Source organism: Coptis chinensis, chromosome 9 (assembly GCF_015680905.1).
Source record: "Coptis chinensis isolate HL-2020 chromosome 9, ASM1568090v1, whole genome shotgun sequence".
Taxonomy (NCBI): Eukaryota; Viridiplantae; Streptophyta; class Magnoliopsida; order Ranunculales; family Ranunculaceae; genus Coptis; species Coptis chinensis.
In genome coordinates this window covers 3,761,022-3,781,452 of record NC_141464.1, presented here as the reverse complement: position 1 = coordinate 3,781,452, position 20,431 = coordinate 3,761,022, and the positions used below count along the sequence as shown (strand labels likewise).

Sequence of the window (20,431 nt, the reverse complement as noted above, 5' to 3'; positions counted from 1 at the left end):
CATTTCTCAAATGTTTCGCTCATATAAGGCTTTAGGCTATATTCTCACAGGATTTATAGAATAAGTACTCTAGCCTAGCTTTCAGAATAAGTACTCTATATCCTAATAGATGCCTTAATTACACGTGTTTCTATGCCCCCCCCCCCCAAACAAGAAGCATGCTTTGTCCTCAAAGCATTTAAATAAAGAGGGTAGAAAAATATCATGGAAACGCGTGAAATTCTGGGACACCTGCAAAACAAGGTTAGAACATACTAATATAGGAAATAAAAATACTGACGCAACTCTATAAGAGTTCCACCCATTATGGGGTTAACAATTAAATTTGCTTGGGACATAAGCGCATAATAACAAAACTAAAACTTACCTTATCTCCCCGCTTAAACGTCCTCCTCCTCGGTAAAGAGATGAGGTTCCTTCGCGATCCCGCCACCCCATTATAACTTGCCAAGCTTGCCGCCATTTATCATCTACTAATGCTAACCTTTAAAGTGTTATTATGTCCGATGGGATGTACGGGCGACCAATTGAGGTCACCTGACCCGCCATCCCGGCCAAGTTATTATTCGCGAATGAGCGAACCACCCAATTGGTGGGTCTCATGACTTCAACCCTTTTCCAATCGTGAATTGTGCACGAGAATCACGTAAACAACAACTACGCGTGATCGCGGCTTACCAAAATAGGCATAAGAAGATACTTACGCCTCATGGTTTGGGCTCTCTCTTAAGACTAGCGACTAAAACTTCGGGGAATGTCATATCGGTGGCGCCCCTCATAAAGCGAGGAAAATGTCACCAGCGATCATCGTTTGCGAAATGAACTCGCCATTCCCCAAAATATTCATCAGGATGAATAACATGGTGGTGCCTCCATTTAGGGAAAGTGTCACACCCCGAATTTCGACAGAATTCGGAAAAACATTATTTGTCCCCGACTCTTCAATCTCCGAGGTGTGACGCACTCTCCACTTCCAAAAACCCATAAACAGTTTAAAATATGCGGATAATTAAAAACCAATAAAAATTTCTATTATACAAAAATCTTCTTCATGACAAAGATTCACAAATAAGATTAGGTTACAACTCTCCTTTCAATAACTCTTTAATAAAATTTACAAATGAAAATACAAAAACATTGTCTAGACTGAAATTCTATATCACCTCAAGGGAAAACAAAACAAATCCTGAGATGCAACGATAACGCAAACCACAAGCAGCAGCCGACCTTCTTCAACACTAAACCTGTCAAAACTTATCAACTATGTTCATTGAATGAACACACCCGATAAGCAAACATGCAAATCGGGTCAGCATTATAAAAATGCTGGTGTGAGTAGCTCTAAAAACAACATATACTTATACAAATATATACATACTCCATACGGCAGTTAGTTCCTCCACCGAGGCGCCTTAACTTTCAACGACTAATACAACATCTTTAAGTACAATAATCTAGGCAGGTAGTTCCTTCCCTGAGGCGCCTTAACTTCCCACTAACCACACAACAAACTATACGCATCATAAATAAGGCATTTAGTTCCTCCACGAGGCGCCTTAGGTTATAACTAAACTACTAACCATCCAAACATATACAATCATCTATCTAGAGATATATCATTTACCAACATATTACCATAATTATATTAGTTTAGACTTTCTTTGTGTGTCCCTAAAATCACGTCGTATCTATGTCTTACCTAGTTTCCCTGGCTACCACAATCGCTACCCAACGCCGAACATGTACATCCACATGCCTCCCCTTACATAATGAACCACTCCGTGCGTAACCACCCTGAGCGGGATGCCGCACACCAGGTAAATCCTCACACGAAAGCAATTATGTAAGTACTGCCACTATTCGGCATAAAAATATTGCGCATCATCGTTCTATTTTTTGACGGAATAATCAAAAGTTACTATTCGGCTCGCCGGAGAGGGCCATTCAAATTTTATTGAACGCGCCGGAAGGCACCGAAGGCCATTCAGATTAATCGAAACGCCCGGAAGGGGCGCCGAAGGCCATTCGGATTAATCAAACGGAAGGGCCAATCACATGAGTTGTGGTAGTCAGGTTCTAGGATTTTCGTTATGTAATTTATTCAGGTGTCATACATTAATGACTCATAAACATTCCACTACATCGCGTGCAGGTCAATTACGTTATTGCACTAAGCCATAATATCTAGAAACATCTAAATTATATCTCATAGTCACTTTCATTCTTTCACGTGCCAATATATTATTGCACTACACCACACTCCCGTGGGCAAATATTCACCAATACTATGCTACCTCATAGTAGCATCTCACATATATAACAATGGAGCGTTTATATACATTCCTCCAAAAATATTACATTAATATATATACCCCAACATATTATATCATGTCACAATGCTTCAACGTATCGCATACATCTTTATTATAACGTATTAGGAATATAATGTCTCCTAACATATCAATATCATCACGTGTCAAAAATACACAACATCAAGGTCAAATCTTTCTTAGATAATGACCACCAAATTATACAAGCTTCCACAGCATTTTATTACTATATGTGTCCATATAATATACACATAAAACGTAGTACAAATAAATAGTCCACAGTCCACAATCAAAGCCCAATATATATATGTTTTACACACTACTCACATCAAATCTAAATTAGATAAGGACCAACCAAGTTATACAATCTCAACAATATTTTATTACTATATTTATCCATATAATCAAATATGTGAAAAACTGGAAAAGTCAACATTCCCAGTCAATGGTCAAAGTCAACGGTCAACAGTCAAAGTCAACAGTCAACGGTCAAAGTCAACGGTCAAATGTCAACCCATCATGGTCAAGGTCAAACTCAACATGTCATGGTCAAAGTCAAAGTCAACATGTCCTAGTCAAAGTCAAAGTCAACATGTCCTGGTCAAAGTCAAACTGTCCTGGTCAAAGTCAACAGGTCCTGGTCAAAGTCAATTCATCATTGTCAAAGTCAAACTGTCGTTTCCGTGTTCGACAGGTTCAGGGTCATAGCCATGGTTCATGGCTAAGGTCAAAGGTGCATGGCTCATGGGCTCATGACCAAGGTCATGGTTCGGACCCAACTGGCCAAGCCCAAACCTTAGAACCCGAAAGTTTAAACATTTAGAGATCCACTTAGATCTATTTTAAGTCCAATGGACTGGTCCCAAACAATATTAGAAACGGGCCCAAAAACTTTAGACTGAACTGGCCCAAAACAGCTAATTAGTTTGGCCCAAATCCGGAATAGAACTCGGCCCACAACTAACACTAAACTGAAATTTCGGTCCAACCACTATTGAAATTTCGGCCAAGCCAATAAAACATTTCGGCCCAACAACTTAACTAAAAACCGGCCCAACCAAACTAATGTTTTTGGCCCAACCGATTTGGCCCAAGCCCAAAATCGGTTTGTTACTGTTCATCTTCTCCTCCACCAACAGCAGCCCAAATCCGGCCACCACCAACCTCCACACAACCACCCCATTAAACTAGGCGGTTTTACTCCAAATGAAAAACCCACTAACATTAACAAAGGCAACAATCTCAAAAGATAAAAAACCAAACTTCACCAATCTAGATCTACAAATTTCGGACTGCCATTAAAGCTTGCTCCAAGCTCCAATCGACAGCCCCCTCAACCGCCATTCATCAAACCCCAAACAACAATAACCAAAATCGTTCAAAACAATGAAAAATCAAGACAAAAACGCATCGTTCAGTAACACAGTAAAACGTTCGGCGCCATTAAAGCTTCCCTCAAAGCTTTGGCAGCTCGTCCATTCACCAACAACCAACCTCCAGCACTCACTCAAACCCCCACTCATCCATTCTCACCCAACCAAGACAACCCCCAATCCAAAAACAGCCCAACCGCCAGATAAGATGCGTGGTCGCCCCTCGATCCGACCGCCATTCAAGGCCCTTGAAGTTCCAAACCAAATAACACAACAATAACCCATTCAAGCCGACAAATTTAAAAACACACAAAACGACAGTCGACGCCATTAGCGTCTGTGGGAGTTTCAAGCTTCCGAAGCTTTAACAGTTCAAAAAAACCAATTTTACCAAAGTTTCGACAGTTTAAACTCTTAATACAAATCCGAAATTAAACAAAATTTAATAAAACCAATGGCACGAAGTCCAATACAATGGATAATGAACAATATCAATACACAGAAAACCATAAGTTCGGTGAAATAGCAAAATAGCTACTCACCTGTATGAACAGCTCCTACGAATTTCTCCGAGTCCGAGCCGTCCTCCACCCTCCGTAAAATCCAAATTTCATCTCTGCCTCCATTTTTAATATTTTATTATTCTCTTAACCCTATTTTCTAGAAAAGTGTTTATATACTTGGGTCCAAACCCAAGCCCAACACGAACTTCGGCCCAAAACCGGCCCACATATCCCGAGTCGGTCAATTTAATTTTGAAAATAAATAATTTAATTAATTAATAATTATAAAAATACGATATAAAAAATACGGACGTTATTCTGAAAAGGCTACCAAGGGCAATGCTATATCGCCTGGTCCATTACTCGAAAATACCCTCCCCATAATACTCATGGAAATATGTATAATCATAAAGGTATGCATTATCGGTCATATATGCCCATGTGTGAACGAGGATCGTATTGGTAATCCACGAAACTAAAGTGACCACATTTTTATTGAATTGATGTGTCGTGTCATCGACTACGACGGAGAATTCTTGTTCTCCATCCCGATTACAATAGAATTTAACGTGGTCATAGAAATAAGCGATGAAGTCGTGGTGAATATGAATCGTCATCACTTACCGGTAGATGATGCCATCCTAATCGCAGGATCCCGTGGTTCGGAACCAATGTCCATAGGTCTCGATTGCTAACACATCTTCGAAAAGACTGTTGGTATGACTATAGGAGATGTCATCTCAACTACTCTTTGAACAGTTCCAAAAAATCCCGGAATGATCCTCTGAAAATTTGAATTTTCCGCGTTCCTGTATAAGGCGGTGTGCACGCTTTCGCTTAGAAGCGGTCGCTCGTGGGTTTTTGCAATAACAGTGTTTGCTGAAGTCGCTTCCAAATAGGTCGCGCTCTCGAGTAAACTTTCGAAAACTTTCGGAAGTGTATTATGCTCGGCAGCCGAGGCGGCGCGTAAGTCTTTGAAACGTAAGTTTGGAGGAAAAAGAAGGAAAAACTTGGAGTGAAAGGTGAGGGATGATGGTGGGGTGTAGTGTGGTTTGTTAGTGTAGAATGAAGGGGTTTAAATAGGTTACTGCTTTAAAACGAATCGGCAAGTTGCCAAATTGTTTAAAGGCAATTTCCGGAAATAGAAAGATTCCAAACCCGAAAACGGAAACAAACCATCTTCTTGATTTTCTAAAAATCCTGGTATCTTTTATACTGGATTTAGAATAGTAACTTCTAAACTCTCCTAGATTTCATGCTACCACCACACAAATCATAGATATGCCGATATCGGCCAAATTCTCAACCTTTCCTCCAAGACAACTTTACCGCAGATGATCATATAACGAATTATGCTCGGTATAAATATTACCACCCCCAAACAAGTCGGGAAGGTGGGATTAATGATAAAAACAAGCAGTACTCGAAATTAACCAATTATATTAAAAATAAAATTTAAATCCAAACAACATAAAACAAACACATTAATATTTAAATTTAACTACTTAATTAAAATCCAACTAATAAAACAATCAAAACCATGAAATAACAGTGAACACAACTGATGGTGAACACCTAGCCATGTGATGAAGATGGGCCCTGAGATGGAGATTGGTCCTGGCATGGAGAATGGCTTGAACCATCTGTCCTTTGGCGACGACGCTCATGCCTGTCGGACTCGGCTGAAACAGAGTCCTCCATGGGTGGCATGCGTCGTAGCATCTCTATTCGGAACAAGCGCTGTGCTTCCATCTCAGTCCGGAGTACTGCATACTGGGCTTGTTGATGTTGGTGGATAGTCTCCATGTTAGACAAAATATCGTCCCCGAACCCTTCGAGCATTTCAAGTCTCATCGAAGGTTCGCTTTGCTTCTTTCGAACTACAATCTGTCTATCTCGGATATCTTCACAAATACCATAAACACAACGCAAGGCAGTTTGCAATACTTGCATGTGTTCTAAATTAGAACTACATTTATCTAATGCATCGTCATCCATACATGTCATATCCTCCCTTTCATCCTCCGACTCAACCATTTTTTCTTCAGACAACGGCCAAGTCTCTTGGATGCAATCCATATAGATACTTGCATTAGAATGCAATTTGATCTTAATAGGAGCAGATCTTGCGACAGCTCTAAAGGAGAGCATGATCTTAGTGATCAATACGGAAAGAGGCCAAGCTCTTCCCCACTCCTCGAATCACATTAAACATTAAATCGAGGATGCAGAAATTATACTTATTTGTTTGCAAAATCCGAGAACGTCGCGGACATTGCAGGCGATATCACCGACTTTGTCTTTCCCGAGGGCGTTCCTACCAATCCACCGAGCTACAACCCGTTGATTGGTTCTCGTGGTCGATCATGGACGAATGAGATGTCGGATTGTATTCACCCTCCACGACAAGTATCCTTCATCAAAGCGGAACTCCAAATATATCGGGATTCCTGAATTGTCATTACCAGGTTGCTTTCAAGCGTAATTCCTAACAGTTCAGCCAACAACTGTCTCGTTACTTCCCTCCTCGTTCCTGCTACCTTTATGAAAATCCTATCCCCCTCTAATTCTCGCTTCTTATAAAACTGTTCTACCAAATCATAGTGATAGAACTCCTCGGTCGAAAGTACCACAAATTGTTCCAATGCCTCCTAATCATCTCCGCGTCGTAAAATGGCGCGAAGCTGTCGGAAGCAAACGCGTGCTCCGGCAAAATTCTTCGTCGTAGTGCCATTGAAGTTTCTGAGACAACTAATGGTTTTGTAGACTGTGGGGGAGGCGAGTTTGAAGAAAAACAACTAAAAATAACGGTGGTGGTGGTGGTTACTTGAATTGGTGGCTGTTTTTCGGAGTTAGGTTGGTGGTGGTAATGGTTTGGAGAGGATTTTAGTTGGATTTGAATATCTTGGTGTGGGTGTAGTTAGGTTTTCTTCTCTCTCTCTCTCTATTTTTTTTTTTTTATTTTGGTGTTCAAGGTTTGATTTAAACTTGGTAACCGGCGGGATTGAAAGGGAAAGAACTGTGCGTTTTTTTTTTTTTTTTTTTTGAAGGAGACGCGATGCGTGCGTCGCGCGGGTTTGGGCCCAAGCCCAATTTGAATTCTGAAATTTTCCGATTTTTCGCGCAATTTCAAATTCAATTTGCCGCTTCGTTACTGGCCCGATCTTGGCGAATGAGTTATAGAAATGATCAGTAGAGAATTTCCAATCCAATGATCCATAAAACACTCAATTCCAACCATGGGTGAGGTATAAGAGGGTGGAAAAACGCCTCGAAGTGCGTGTGTGACGTAAGTTATGCGAACGAAGGAAATCTAAGTTTAGATTACGTCAACCCAACTGAACTACAAGTAATGGGCCTAAGCAACACAAATGGAAAGTTCGAGCAATCCAGATGGAAAGACCGATTGCCCACCCCCAAACAAATTTTTAAACACAAAATTTCTTCTAACGCGGGTCGTTTAAAGTCAGATTCCCAAGACATGTTGGATTGCTATTTCTATGATTAAGAATTTTTTTTTATTATTTTTTTTTATTTTTTTTTATTAGTTTATTATAAGAAAAACGAAAAACAAAAAATACATAATTCACCCCATAGAGGAACATGACTCAAAAACTGAGAAAACATGCAAAAGTAGAAAACGTGAATTATGTTAACCGTGGACTTAGGATCTGGTACTTACAGCCACACACTCCATATGGAGGGCCCGGTTACCTAAATGGTGCACTTACCACTATATGGAAGTGAAAGGAAGTACACCAATGACAAAGGTCAATCCTCATAGACAGGGTCCTATAAAAGGACTTCCTCTACATCAGGGGACAGAAGTTCGTGAAAATGTTTTAACCGTTGACCATTAACTTGAAAGGTACTGTTGTCATTTGGATTTACCAAGGTGATTGCCCCATAAGGGATGACTTCAGTAACCAGAAAAAGGCCAGACGAACGAGGTTTTAGTTTTCCTGGGAAAATATGTAGACGGGAGTTGTAAAACAAGACCTTTTGACCGACCACAAACTCTTTGCGCAAGATTTGTTTATCATGAACACGTTTCATGTTAGCTTTATAATCCTTCGCAAGATCGTAAGAATCGCTACGGATTTCTTCAAGCTTATTCAATTGCAACTTGCGTTTGACACCTGCCTCATCAATATTGAAGTTAAGGCTTTTTATAGCCCACAGAGCACGGTGCTCTAATTCAACGGGCAAATGACATGGTTTCCCAAATACAAGTCTAAAGGGAGACATACCTATAGGAGTTTTGAAAGCAGTTTTATACTTCCATAAGACATCCGATAGACGCTTGACCCGATCTTTCCTATCGGGGTTTACAGTTGTTACTAAAATCTTTTTAATTTCCCTATTAGAAAATTCTACTTGTCCGCTAGTTTGTGGATGATAAGGAGTTGCTACTTTGTGTGTAACTCCATACTTTTTCACTAGGGATGCAACAACTCTGTTACAAAAATGTGTTCCACCATCACTAATGATGGCTTTAGGAATGCCAAATCGACAGAAAATATATTCTTTAATAAAAAATACAACGGTCTTATGGTCATTGCTACGGCAAGCTAGGGTCTCTATCCATTTAGACACGTAGTCCACGGCAACTAGAATATAAATGAAACCGTGGGAAATCAGGAAAGGACCCATGAAATCAATGCCCCAAACGTCAAAAATTTCTACTATCAAGATTGGATTTAATGGCATCATATTACGCTTCGTGATTCGCCCAAGTTGTTGGCAACGAATACACGTCTTGCAATGCACTTGGGAATCCTTAAAAAGGGTAGGCCAATAAAATCCACATTGAAGCACTTTAGCGGCTGTTTTCATCCCACTAAAATGGCCACCACACTCTTTGTCATGGCAGAATGATAGAACTTCATTATATTCCCACTGGGGAATACAACGACGAATAATCTGATCCGCACAATACTTAAAAAGGTATGGCTCATCCCAGTAGTATAACTTAACTCTGGCCAAGAACTTCTTACGTTCATTTCTTGACCAATTATAAGGCATAACATCAGGCCCTAAATAATTTACAATGTCAGCATACCATGGTGCTGAAAAAATCGCATACAGATGCTCATCAGGAAAAGAGTCCGGTATGGACTCAGAATCACTCTGATCGTCGTTTGTGAGTCTAGATAAGTGGTCGGCAACTACGTTTTCGACCCCTCTTTTGTCTTTTATTTCTAATGTGAACTCTTGTAGGAGAAGGATCCAACGGATTAATCTCTGCTTAGCATCCTTCTTTGCAAGAAGGTACTTAAGGGTTGCATGGTCCGTGTAAACTAAAGTTTGAGAACCAACCAAATAAGGACGAAACTTATCTAAAGCATAAATGACAGCTAAGAATTCTTTTTCTGTAGTTGAATAATTTCCGTTGAGCATCGTTTAAGGTTTTACTAGCATAATAAATAATAGTGGACTTATTATCTAGTTTTGTCCCAAGATCGCACTAACTGCATACTCACTAGCATCACACATGAGTTCGAAAGGTTTAGACTAATCAAGAGGTCAGTATAATTGGTGCAGAGGTTAGGGCAGCTTTTAAAGTTTCAAAAGCCCAACGTCTGCTTAAAATTAAAATCAAAGATTGCATCTTTCAAAAGAAGATTAGTTAAGGGCCTAGCTATTTTCGAGAAGTCTTTAATAAACCGCCTATAAAACCTGCGCATGCCTAGAAAGGCTCTAATATCACGGACAATCCGTGGTTTAGGTAGGGTCGCTATCTTATCCGGGTTTGGCTTTATCTACTTCGATGCCATCACTAGATACGATGTGACCTAGTACTATGCCCTTTTCACCATGAAATGACACTTTTCCCAATTTAAAAACGAGGCTCTTTTCTTCACACCGTGTCAAAGAAACCTTAGACAAAGTTAGACAAATATCCGTGAAGGAGTCTCCATAGATAGAAAAATAATCCATGAAAACTTCCATAAAGCTTACCATGTCATTAAATATATGAAGCATACACACCGGAAGGTACCGGGGAGCATTACAAAGGCCAAAAGGCATTCGTTTATAGGCATACGTTCCAAAGGGACATGTGAAGGTAGTCTTTTCTTGGTCATCAATATCAATAATAATCTGAAAATAGCCCGAGTAGCCATCCGTAAAACAATAAAAAAAAGCATGACCAGCTAGGCGCTCGAGCATTTGATCTATAAAAGGTAAAGGAAAGTGATCCTTTCGTGTCATAGCATTTAAACGTCATGTAATCAATACAGATCCTCCATTTCATAGGACCTTGTGTGATAACATAGTAACCCTTCCCGCTACGCACCATGGTAACTCCCGATTTCTTAGGAACTACATGAATGGGGCTTACCCATTCGCTATCAGAGATTGGGTATATGATACCCGCGATCGAGTAATCATAAGACTTCTTCCCTAACCACCTCTTTCATGGCGGGGTTCAAGCGGGCCGAGGTTCGCGAAAATCTTCGCGTTATCCTCCAAATGGATACGATGAGTGCAAACATTAGGGTCAATTCCCTTAATGTCGGCTAGGGACCAACCAATCGCAGATCGATGTTCCCTAATCACCCGGATTAAACGTGTCTCTTCATTCTTAGATAACAAAGAAGATATAATTACCGGATGACTACCATCCGGATCAAGTTGAATATATTTTAATTCTGGGGGAAGAGGTTTAAGCAATCGTGGAAGGAAAATTAATAGATGTTTTTCGTTGGGTCTTCATTTTGCATAATGAATACTTGCTTAGGTAGCAAGTCTTCATACTCAATATGTGGAGCAACCGGGCGGTCTACAATTGGTGTGGACTCAAGGATGGTGTTGACTTCCTCTAAGTAGGAGTCATTTACAAAATCTGAAGTTCCAAAAGAAAGGAATTTGTACATATTGTTTTCAGGAAACGTGTTGTTAAAATAATCTTGAGCTAAGCTCTCGATCATGCTAACCTCCCCATCTATAGACGAATCTGGTAATTGTTTCATCATTTTAAAAACATTTACCTCAACTGTAAGATGGCTAAAAGATAAGGACATCTTACCATCGCGGCAATTTATAAGTGCATTGGCAGTTGCTAAGAAGGGGCACCCTAAGATGATTGGTACAGAGTCGTTAGCGACTTCTGTATCGAGGATAACAAAATCAGCAGGATAGTAGAAATCCTGAACCTTAACAAGCACATTTTCCACTACACCCTTAGGATACTTAATTGACCTGTCCGCTAATTGCAATGTTATTTTTGTAGGTTGCATTTCCTGTAGACCTATTTGTTTATACAAATAATAGGGGAGTAAGTTAACACTCTCCCCCAGGTCTAATAACGCGGTCGTCGTGTGGGAATCTCCTAAGGTGCATTTTACAGTAGGACGACCAGGGTCCTTGTACTTAACAATTCCATTATTTTCGGATAAAGTTGGGAATTGTTCAGTTAGAAAGGCGTCTTTAGGTATGTTGGTCTTACGCCTAGTAGTGCACAACTCTTTAAGAAACTTAGCGTGATTAGGTAGCTTTTTAATAGCTTCGAGAAAAGGAAGGCTTATCGTTAGATTTTTGAAAACGTTCCTAATCCCCTCAAGTTGGTATCCCCGGTTAGCATGGCTAATTTTTGAGGAACGGTGGTTTCGCTTCTATTTTAGCGTATGGCTCGACTTGATGTGTAACCTTGGCTTTCTGTTTCTTAGGTTGTGGTTTAACTGGTACCTCTACAGTGGTAGGCTCTTCAGTTTCTATTTTGGTATCTAGTTCGATATCCGGTGTAGGGAGTACTGATGGGGTAACTATAGGCATAGTTACTTTGTTATCAACCACACTTCCAGAATGGAGGGTGGTGATGGCATTTAGATCACCTACGATTGTAGTTTGCGTGCTAGTATTACCGTTTACCTCAAAGGCTGTGTTTGCTGTTTTAGGGTTTGGTATAGCTTGTCCTGAAAACACGCCTTTTGGTTGGGCTTTCTCTTGGGCTAACTGTTGTATGCCCTGATTTATGGATTGTAAGATCTGTTGGTTTGATTGAGTCATTGATTGGAAAAGTTGTTGGGTAACCTGTATAAAGGCGCCTATAATGATCCGGATGTGATTGTGTAGTAGTCACAGTGGTGCGACCGAACTATCTCACGCTGATTATTTATGGGTGGGTTGTGATAGTTACTATTGTTAACCGAACGATACCTCTATTGGTATTATAACTATTATAATTACCCCGACCTTGTGCTAAACCTTGTCGGGTTGCTTTGGTTGTTATAATTATTATAATTTCCCGACTTTGTCCCCTGTCCCTGCCTAGGTGGAGCTTGATTATAGTTGTTCACTTGCCTAACATTTTGGTTATTAACCCTTGGAGGTGAAACTTGTTGATTGTTTCGCCAACTAAAGTTGGGATGTTGTCTCCATGGGGCATTAGGAATAGGATAGCTATTAATGGAGCAAACATTGTCTTGCTCTAATTGTTGTTGTTCATAGGCAAGAGGACAATAGGATTCAGGGTGCTCATGACTTAAACAGACATTACATGGGTTGGAGTTAACATTCATGACGGGGATAGGCTTTTGTTGCACATAAATAGCCTCAACCTTTTTAGTTAGAGATTCGATTAAATTTTTTAGTTCTAGATCGGGTTTCATCTCAAACATACCGGCGGCCTTAACTGTTGAAGAAGAACTAATAGCGCGGGGGATATCATCACTACCCCCCAATTGTTATTACGTTTAGTTTGATCTTCTAAAAATTTGTAAGCCTCCAAGGCTCCTTTACTTAGGAAACTACCCCCATTCATTATGTCAAGGACTTCTTTATGGTGATGTTGAAGTCCTTTGAAAAAGGCACGTACTAACGTGTCTTTTGCTAGGTTATGGTGTGGACACTCTATAAGCAGATCGGTGAAACGATTCCAAGCCTCCGAAAATGATTCATGAGGATTTTGTCGGAAAAAATGAATCTTGGAAAGCATCTCATCCGTCTTTAGGGGTGGGTAAAATGTTCCATAAACAAATTTGAACAAGTTTAGCCCACGAGTCCACGAGTTAGGCTTGGGCAGTTAACCAAGACGCCCTTATCGGGCTAAGGTGAAGGGAAATACCCTCGGTTTAATTTGTTCCGCACAACCGTAGGATGATGGAATATTGTAAGGACTTGTTCAATCCTACACATGTGTTGATAAGGTTTTTCATGGTCTGAACCATGGAAAACGGGTAATAAATTAAATATGTTTGGGGGAATTTGAAAATCCCCACCGGTCCGCTAGAACGATGCAAGATTTAGGGCTATCGCCAAGGCTTTGTAAAAGTCGGAGAGAGGAGTCTCTTTTCTTCAGCCATTATGTCCGTGTGGTTGGTGGAATAGTAGCTAGAGGTGTAGTGATTGGTATACTCGATAGATTTGTTTGTTGACGCTGACGGTTAATTACGTTCGGTGTTTTTCTCCGACCAGACCTTAATCTCATGCAAGTCTAAGTCTAAACACGACAACACTCCAAACAATCTTGATATTTTAGTATAAACCTCTAACTTGAGATGCGAGGTATGGAAGAAAGGAATACCTGATAGCGTTCTTGCTTCGCTTATGAATAGCGTCTTGTTTACGCGTGTTCAGTGTAAATAACAAGTTAGAACACTGAAAAACTTAAAAAATCGAAGTTCGAAACAAACCTGTAGAAATCCGAAAATTTGGCTTAAAGTTGGCTTAGCGCCGCTTAGAAGCGTCGCGCTCCTGTTCTAATAACTTAGCGCGGGTCGCCGTATTCGAAAGAACTTAGGGGCGGTCACGCCGGGTATGGGGCGGTCGCACTCAAGGTTCCAGGCTATAGGGCACAAGTATGCTCCTTATAGGCGCGATCGCGCTCAGTGTAATTTTGTCGCTAAATTTTTCAACGCTGAAACGGATAACCACAGTATAAATCAAACAAGGGTGGGTGGGTTTAATTGGACTTAAAAATGACTTATTCTACTATGAAAACAATGCTAAAGTGCAACTAAGATGGCAGCGGCGCCATTTGATAAAACATAAAATGAATAATTTACCTACGAAATGAACGATGAACTCAAAACGTAAGTAAACTAAAACTTTCTTATGAGCCTATATTTATCAAAGTTTCTACTCTCAATTCTATCGAAATAAAGTAGAGTAACAAATTCGTTCCACTCCTAGTTCTCTAGCATGGAATGTTTTATAGTCTAATTTGTCGGTCTTAAGTCTAATGAGAGTTTTACGAAGGGTGTTATACTACGATACCTATATGAAATTGATTGATTATGTTGAATTTAACTACGAATGCTATGGAAATATGATTATTTTTGAATCTAGATAAAGAATTAGAGGGGAATTGAATCCACCTCGAATCCAACTTAATAACCTAGCATAGATTCTTGTATCTCGATTCTTACATTCTTACGGCAAGAAATTCGAGTTCTAATCCCTAGTGTTCATGGCATTTCTACCTAATACTAACTAGCATGTGAGGTCGCCCACCCATTCTCATGGCTTAATCACGACCTTCTAGAGTGGAATAGATTCTACAATGCTTCTACACTATACCACTAAGTTTTCATCAAGGCTTCATCAACCCCTCTAATGGAGGTTTTAGCCTTAAGTCATCAAACCATCATTTCCCATTGAATTATAACTACTCATCATATTAAAATTCTAACTTAACTAAATTAACTAACAATGTTTCAATCTACTTAACTACGAAATGATAATCAACAAGAATTAAAACTAGATCTATAAATTGAGATGACAAAAATCGAAATTGACAAAATAACTATTTTATTTATCTAATCAATCAAGAACAATGATTCAAAGACTTAATCTAAAACAAGAATTGAAAATGGAACTAAAACTTAATTAATCTACTGAAAACTAGATCTAGAATTATCTATATGGTTTTAGGTCTAACTAGCTACCATTAACAAAGAGTGAACCTTTGGTTTTTATACTTTCAGATCCAAAAATCGTGCATGGGCTTGGAGCCATGTTTTGGGCCAGAGAATCAGGCCCAAAACCCAATTCTTTCAGTCCAAAAAGGCCTCTTCAGCTGCAGTTGGCTTCAACAGACTTTTCATCTACTTCTGCTCCTCTGATTGGGTCAAGTCTTGGACCATTGGAAATCTCTTTCCGAGTCGGTTGTTTTGACATAAGGTAGGCCCCATTCCGAGGTCTGAGTCCAAAGATACGGCCTACGGAAGTTCTACTGACTTGTGTGCTATTTCTGCCCGCGTCGACTTTTCAGCTTTTGACCGGGCTTTAGAAAGGCTTTGTCTTCTTGAATCTTGGCCTTTAATCACGGAACTCCTTAGTAACCGACCTTTGCTCCTTTATCTCGCTAAAGTGACACATTTCTGCACATAATGGACTTTGAAACCTTAAATGCATAAAAACACGTAATCAGTGTTAACTCTTAATTATTACTCACATAATTGGTCTAAAAGTATGATTGTTACAGGGTTAAAACTACAGTTTTGGGCTCTTATCACTTATCTAACCCCATATTTCAACTTCTACCAAGTCCGAGCATTTCCACACAAGGCAATTACACTCCCCATCTTAGTTTCATATGATTATATATATACTACATTAGTGCGGGTTGTGCAACGTACCTTCATTAATTACAGATTTGGTTTTCTCCCTTGCCTCTTCTTCTCTATCTATGGTCTCCTTTTCGCTTTCTTGTATAGAACAAAAAGTATTTATCATTTTTCTCTTTTCTTTCTTGCTTCCTCTCCTCCCCCTTCACTCTTTTCACCATTGTAGACGGGCTAATTGTGACTTTTCGCTTCTACATTTCCTCCCAAATAAGAGGTTCTTCCGTCGTAATCGGGTGACCTTCTGCTTTTTGAAGATGTTGTCGCCCCTCCTCTTGAAGTTGTGGTTCTTCTATCACCAGGCACCTCCTTGTCACAGATAATCCACAATTTCGGTGGGTACTTCCACTGGAATCGAGTCTGTACTGAGACATTTACCATGAGATTCATTTGCGGGAGTATCAAAGTTGGGGCTGTCATGATCCATCAAACCTCCATCTCCCACATTCGCACCTGTTTCACCCAAATAATCTTCTTTCCTCTCCTCTTCAATTTCTGGTTCTTCCATCATTGGGTCACTATCATTTTGTTGCAAATTAACCACAATTTGGGTGGATCCTTCCGTCGGTGTGGAGTTTGTATCAGGGAATTCATCGTGAGTATTCGTGCCAGGGCTATCATCATCCATCAAACCTCCCTCTTCCATGTGCCCACCTATTTGACCAGAATCATATTCCTTGCTTCATTTTGTTTCAATCAGCTCAAGGTAATTTTTCCAAAGTCACACATTCTCAGCTCGGGGCTTTACCAGTTTTCTCCTCCATATCTCTAATGTAGTCTCAGTCTCTTTCGGTTCATACAATCGGGTTAGAAGGATTGTTCATCATCGGTGATATCTCTGAGCTCTTTACTAACTTTCAAGGGAATTTTAGCCTGAAAGGAAACTTAAATTCAATTAAGAAGTTCAAATTACATACTCCACAACTACATCCCATTATTTATCATGACTAACATATAATCCATAATTTTATTGATAAATGTCATATTATTGGTATAAATGCCATATTATTGGTATAATAATTTATGTTGCGACTGATCGCAGAAACGTGCAACTACAACTAGATCAACCACCAAAAGAGTGATCTTTCACCCAAGACAAAAGTTCCAACAAATAACTCAAGCATTAAACCCAATCAACAATATCAACAAACAAGCTTAAACTAGTGTAGAGACTATGTAAAGAACCCACTCACACAAGAGGAGGATTAATCGTGGTTCGGCAATGTGCCTACATCCACACGGCGAGATCAATGATTTACTAGATGAACAAGATAGAGGATTACAAAAAGGATCTCTCACTTCACTCACTTGGAATGATCTCTCTCACTCACAAATCTCTCTTTTGTTCTCTCTCAAGAAAACCGTAGAAAAGTTTACTCTAACTTTCTCACATAGAAAGAGTTATTTCACTCTCTCTCTCTTTATCCCTTATATAGTGCATGGGTTAGAAAACTGACTTACAATTTACAATTCAAGTTATCAACTTACATGCTCATCTTTAGGTGCTAACTTATCAAATACAAAACTTACCTTTGCTTTACTCTTTTTGTCCAAACCCTCACCTACTACTTGTGGGAACTTGTGATTGAGCACACTCAGATCCCACTTTTCACACCTAGGATATTGCGTTTCATAATCCTTGACCGGTGAGATAAAGTCCACCGTATGCTCGCAGAACCAGTACTATCATTGAAAAAAATGAAATAAAAAAAACACGGTTATTATTCAATCACTCAATAATAAAACCTATAATACCACTAAAGTTTACAAGTAGTTGTACCACACATGTAGTAGTGCTCATTGGGCTTTTAGCACTATGTTTTCTAATTTGCTTCATCATGTGGTCGGAGATTGTTGTTGCCCACGACACCTTATTCATTTCTTCGAAACTATAGACGTAGTGCACGTATGCTAAAGCCAGAGTAAAATTTGATTTTGTGAAGAAGACGGAGTTGAGCATAAATAACACCATCAGCTTGGCAAAGTAAGCTATTGACTCCTTATCTTCTTTCTTCACAACTCCTTCTAGTGCACTCCAAATTTCAGAAGTGGTGATGATGCTAGCGTTGGAGTATTTCACTTTAAAATCAAGTGCATCCCCACTCAACAACTTCTTGTCTGGTTTACTTACTGCTTCAACAACATTCTCGCCCTGCTTTGGTAGCCCAAAAGTCAGGCTCACATCCTCTAGAATTAGTCACACATTAACTATGTGTATTATTAAACACCCCTCCTCTGCGTTGAATGCTTCAATGATAGTCTTGATGACTTGACTAGACTTCGAAACCATCTTCTCGGTCTGCTTCGAATCATAGCAACATTTGAACAGTGGGAAGAAAGGGGTTTTCTTCATCTCTTCCAAGTGACACTCTTTGATTGCACTTTTAAAAGAGTGTTCACCCATAAGTTTCACCAAAGACGACATTCCACTCCGGAATGGAGTTGCCTTTCTCTTTTTGTTCCTCACTACCTCTTGCTCTTGCTCTTGCTCTTGCTCATTTTCTTTGTCTTTCCCTCTAGATTTGTCCTTTCTCAGTTCCTGATATAAGATATTTGTTGTGAACAATGTAATAGAAAACATAAGACATGGGATAGTTTTGTAAAAACACTGTATACTACATTAGATAATATATACACATGGCATAATATATACGGTGCATCATCCGTCATACAGCATATAACAAATCGATGACACTTAAACTCACAAATAAAATCTTACAAGCGTGTTGCATTTAACATAACTCATGCACGCATGCTCTGTGACATGCACAACATATAAAGATGCAACATAAAATAATCAAATGCCGATAAGAATGCATGAAACCAATAATTAAATCAAACGGATGCAAAGACAAAAGAAAAACGGGAATAAAATCCTAATATAAACAAAGTATAATAGAAGTTTACAATCGCGAAATAATTATAACAGGATATCGGTGTAGAATGTTGGGACACACAGTAAATGAACAATATAACACAAGGAAACAATTGTATGACATTTAAGGGCCACGGAAGATGCTCTTTAGGTAGCACTCAAAAGCAAAATCTTCATGGCTGCTAAGTCCATTAATAGAAGGCCAGACGTATAATTGTTACTGGTTTGAGAGAAGTGACTACCGCGTGACTATTTTCTTAAGGAATTGCAAATTGTATTTTCCACTTGTCAATTAAGTTTGAGTGCCTATGAACCTTCCTTTCAAAAGGAAGACCGACACAAAAAGGGAGAGTGATCAAAATCATGCACACCTAGTTGCTAGATGCCCTTCAAGGGAGTTCAATATACTTCTACATTCTGCATTGAGTGTGTCAAATAAGTGGCCTAAATTCTATGTATATTCAAAAGGAAGCCCATAGCCTTATTGGCAATCCCGGAAGGTCAACTAAGTAGCATAGTGGAGTAGTCCAATCGAAATTTCTTATCTGGAACCACCTTTTGGATGTGCTGTGAAATGTTAGGAAAATAACGCAAGGGTCTAACACTCTAACATATGCTATTTGATTCCTTTGCGCAGACCAAACACACATACATCTCTTTCCAGAACATGGCATTTCAAGTTGGATTTTGTGAAATTTATATAAAATTTTAACCCATATATGCAACAAAATCTTCAAAGTTTAAAAAAACAACCCATATATGCAACAAAATCTTCAAAGTTTAATAAAACAAGTTTATAAAAGATTTTGCCTGTAACCGATGAGATGATTTTGGAGATTTATAAGTGGGTGCTTTGGTAGATTTAGAAGCGGATGGTTTCTGTAATTTATCTACTTTAGGACACCTCTTCATCCTCACGTTTGGATTTCTCTCCACGACACCCTTTCCCATCTCCAAAGTTGCACTTGCTCTTTTGTTTTTACCCATTTTTGTTCAAGAACTAACTTAATTTGATTGAATGGAAGTTTTTTTTTGAATATTGCAACCTTTTAACTGGTTTCAGAAGAAGATGGAACGCAGGCAAATATGAAGTTATTTGGAAAATATGAAGCTATAGTGTGAGTTTTGTAGTGGAGTTGGACTAAATAGAAGCTTGTCCCGCAAGATTTTGGTTTAAACTTGAGGGGGTTGGGGCAAAATACACATGCAATGCACATGCTATGGCAGTTTTCGATTTGTTACATTTTGTAAGGAAACTCTTGAAATTTTCTATTTTTGCTTTCTTTTGTGCTCTTTTTTTTCAGTGATAATCCTTCCATATTTTCGATATATAAACCAGGGCCCAAAATACCATCGAGATTCCATAAATATTTTCGATATATATCTTTTTTTGAGTACAAGAGATGTAAATATTCGATATATCTCCACCGAATATAGAATTTTTTTTACCCGATATATATGACAATTTATGATATGTTGATATATATTGACTGATTTATACTATATATCCGATATAAATTGTTGACTTTTACCAATTTTTGGTCGATTTTTATTAATATGTCAATGATATTTCTAATATAATCGATGATATTTCCAATTTATCGACATAGAAAAAAAAATTTTAGCCGGTCAACAGAAGGATGTATATCCACTAATATATCAATATATCCGATATATCTCGGTTTTTGGAGTACACAATATATTGCTCGAATTCGATTTTTAGGTCCCTGTATTTAACTACTCTTAAAGGATTAACAAATGACAACTTCGTAAGTCCTCACAG

The 20,431-nt window shown here is 39.0% G+C and overlaps 1 protein-coding gene across 1 annotated transcript in view; it reads right to left on the bottom strand.

Moving 5' to 3' along the window:
* The window catches only part of LOC147474439 (uncharacterized), a 33,260-nt gene extending 16,841 nt beyond the window's left edge, over positions 1 to 16,419 (bottom strand). The window contains exon 1 of the mRNA XM_086585083.1: positions 16,152 to 16,419. Within this exon, the coding sequence (XP_086441209.1) occupies positions 16,152 to 16,419 (268 nt within the window). The remainder of the gene's footprint in view (positions 1 to 16,151) is intronic.
* Between the last annotated feature and the right edge of the window lie 4,012 nt (positions 16,420 to 20,431).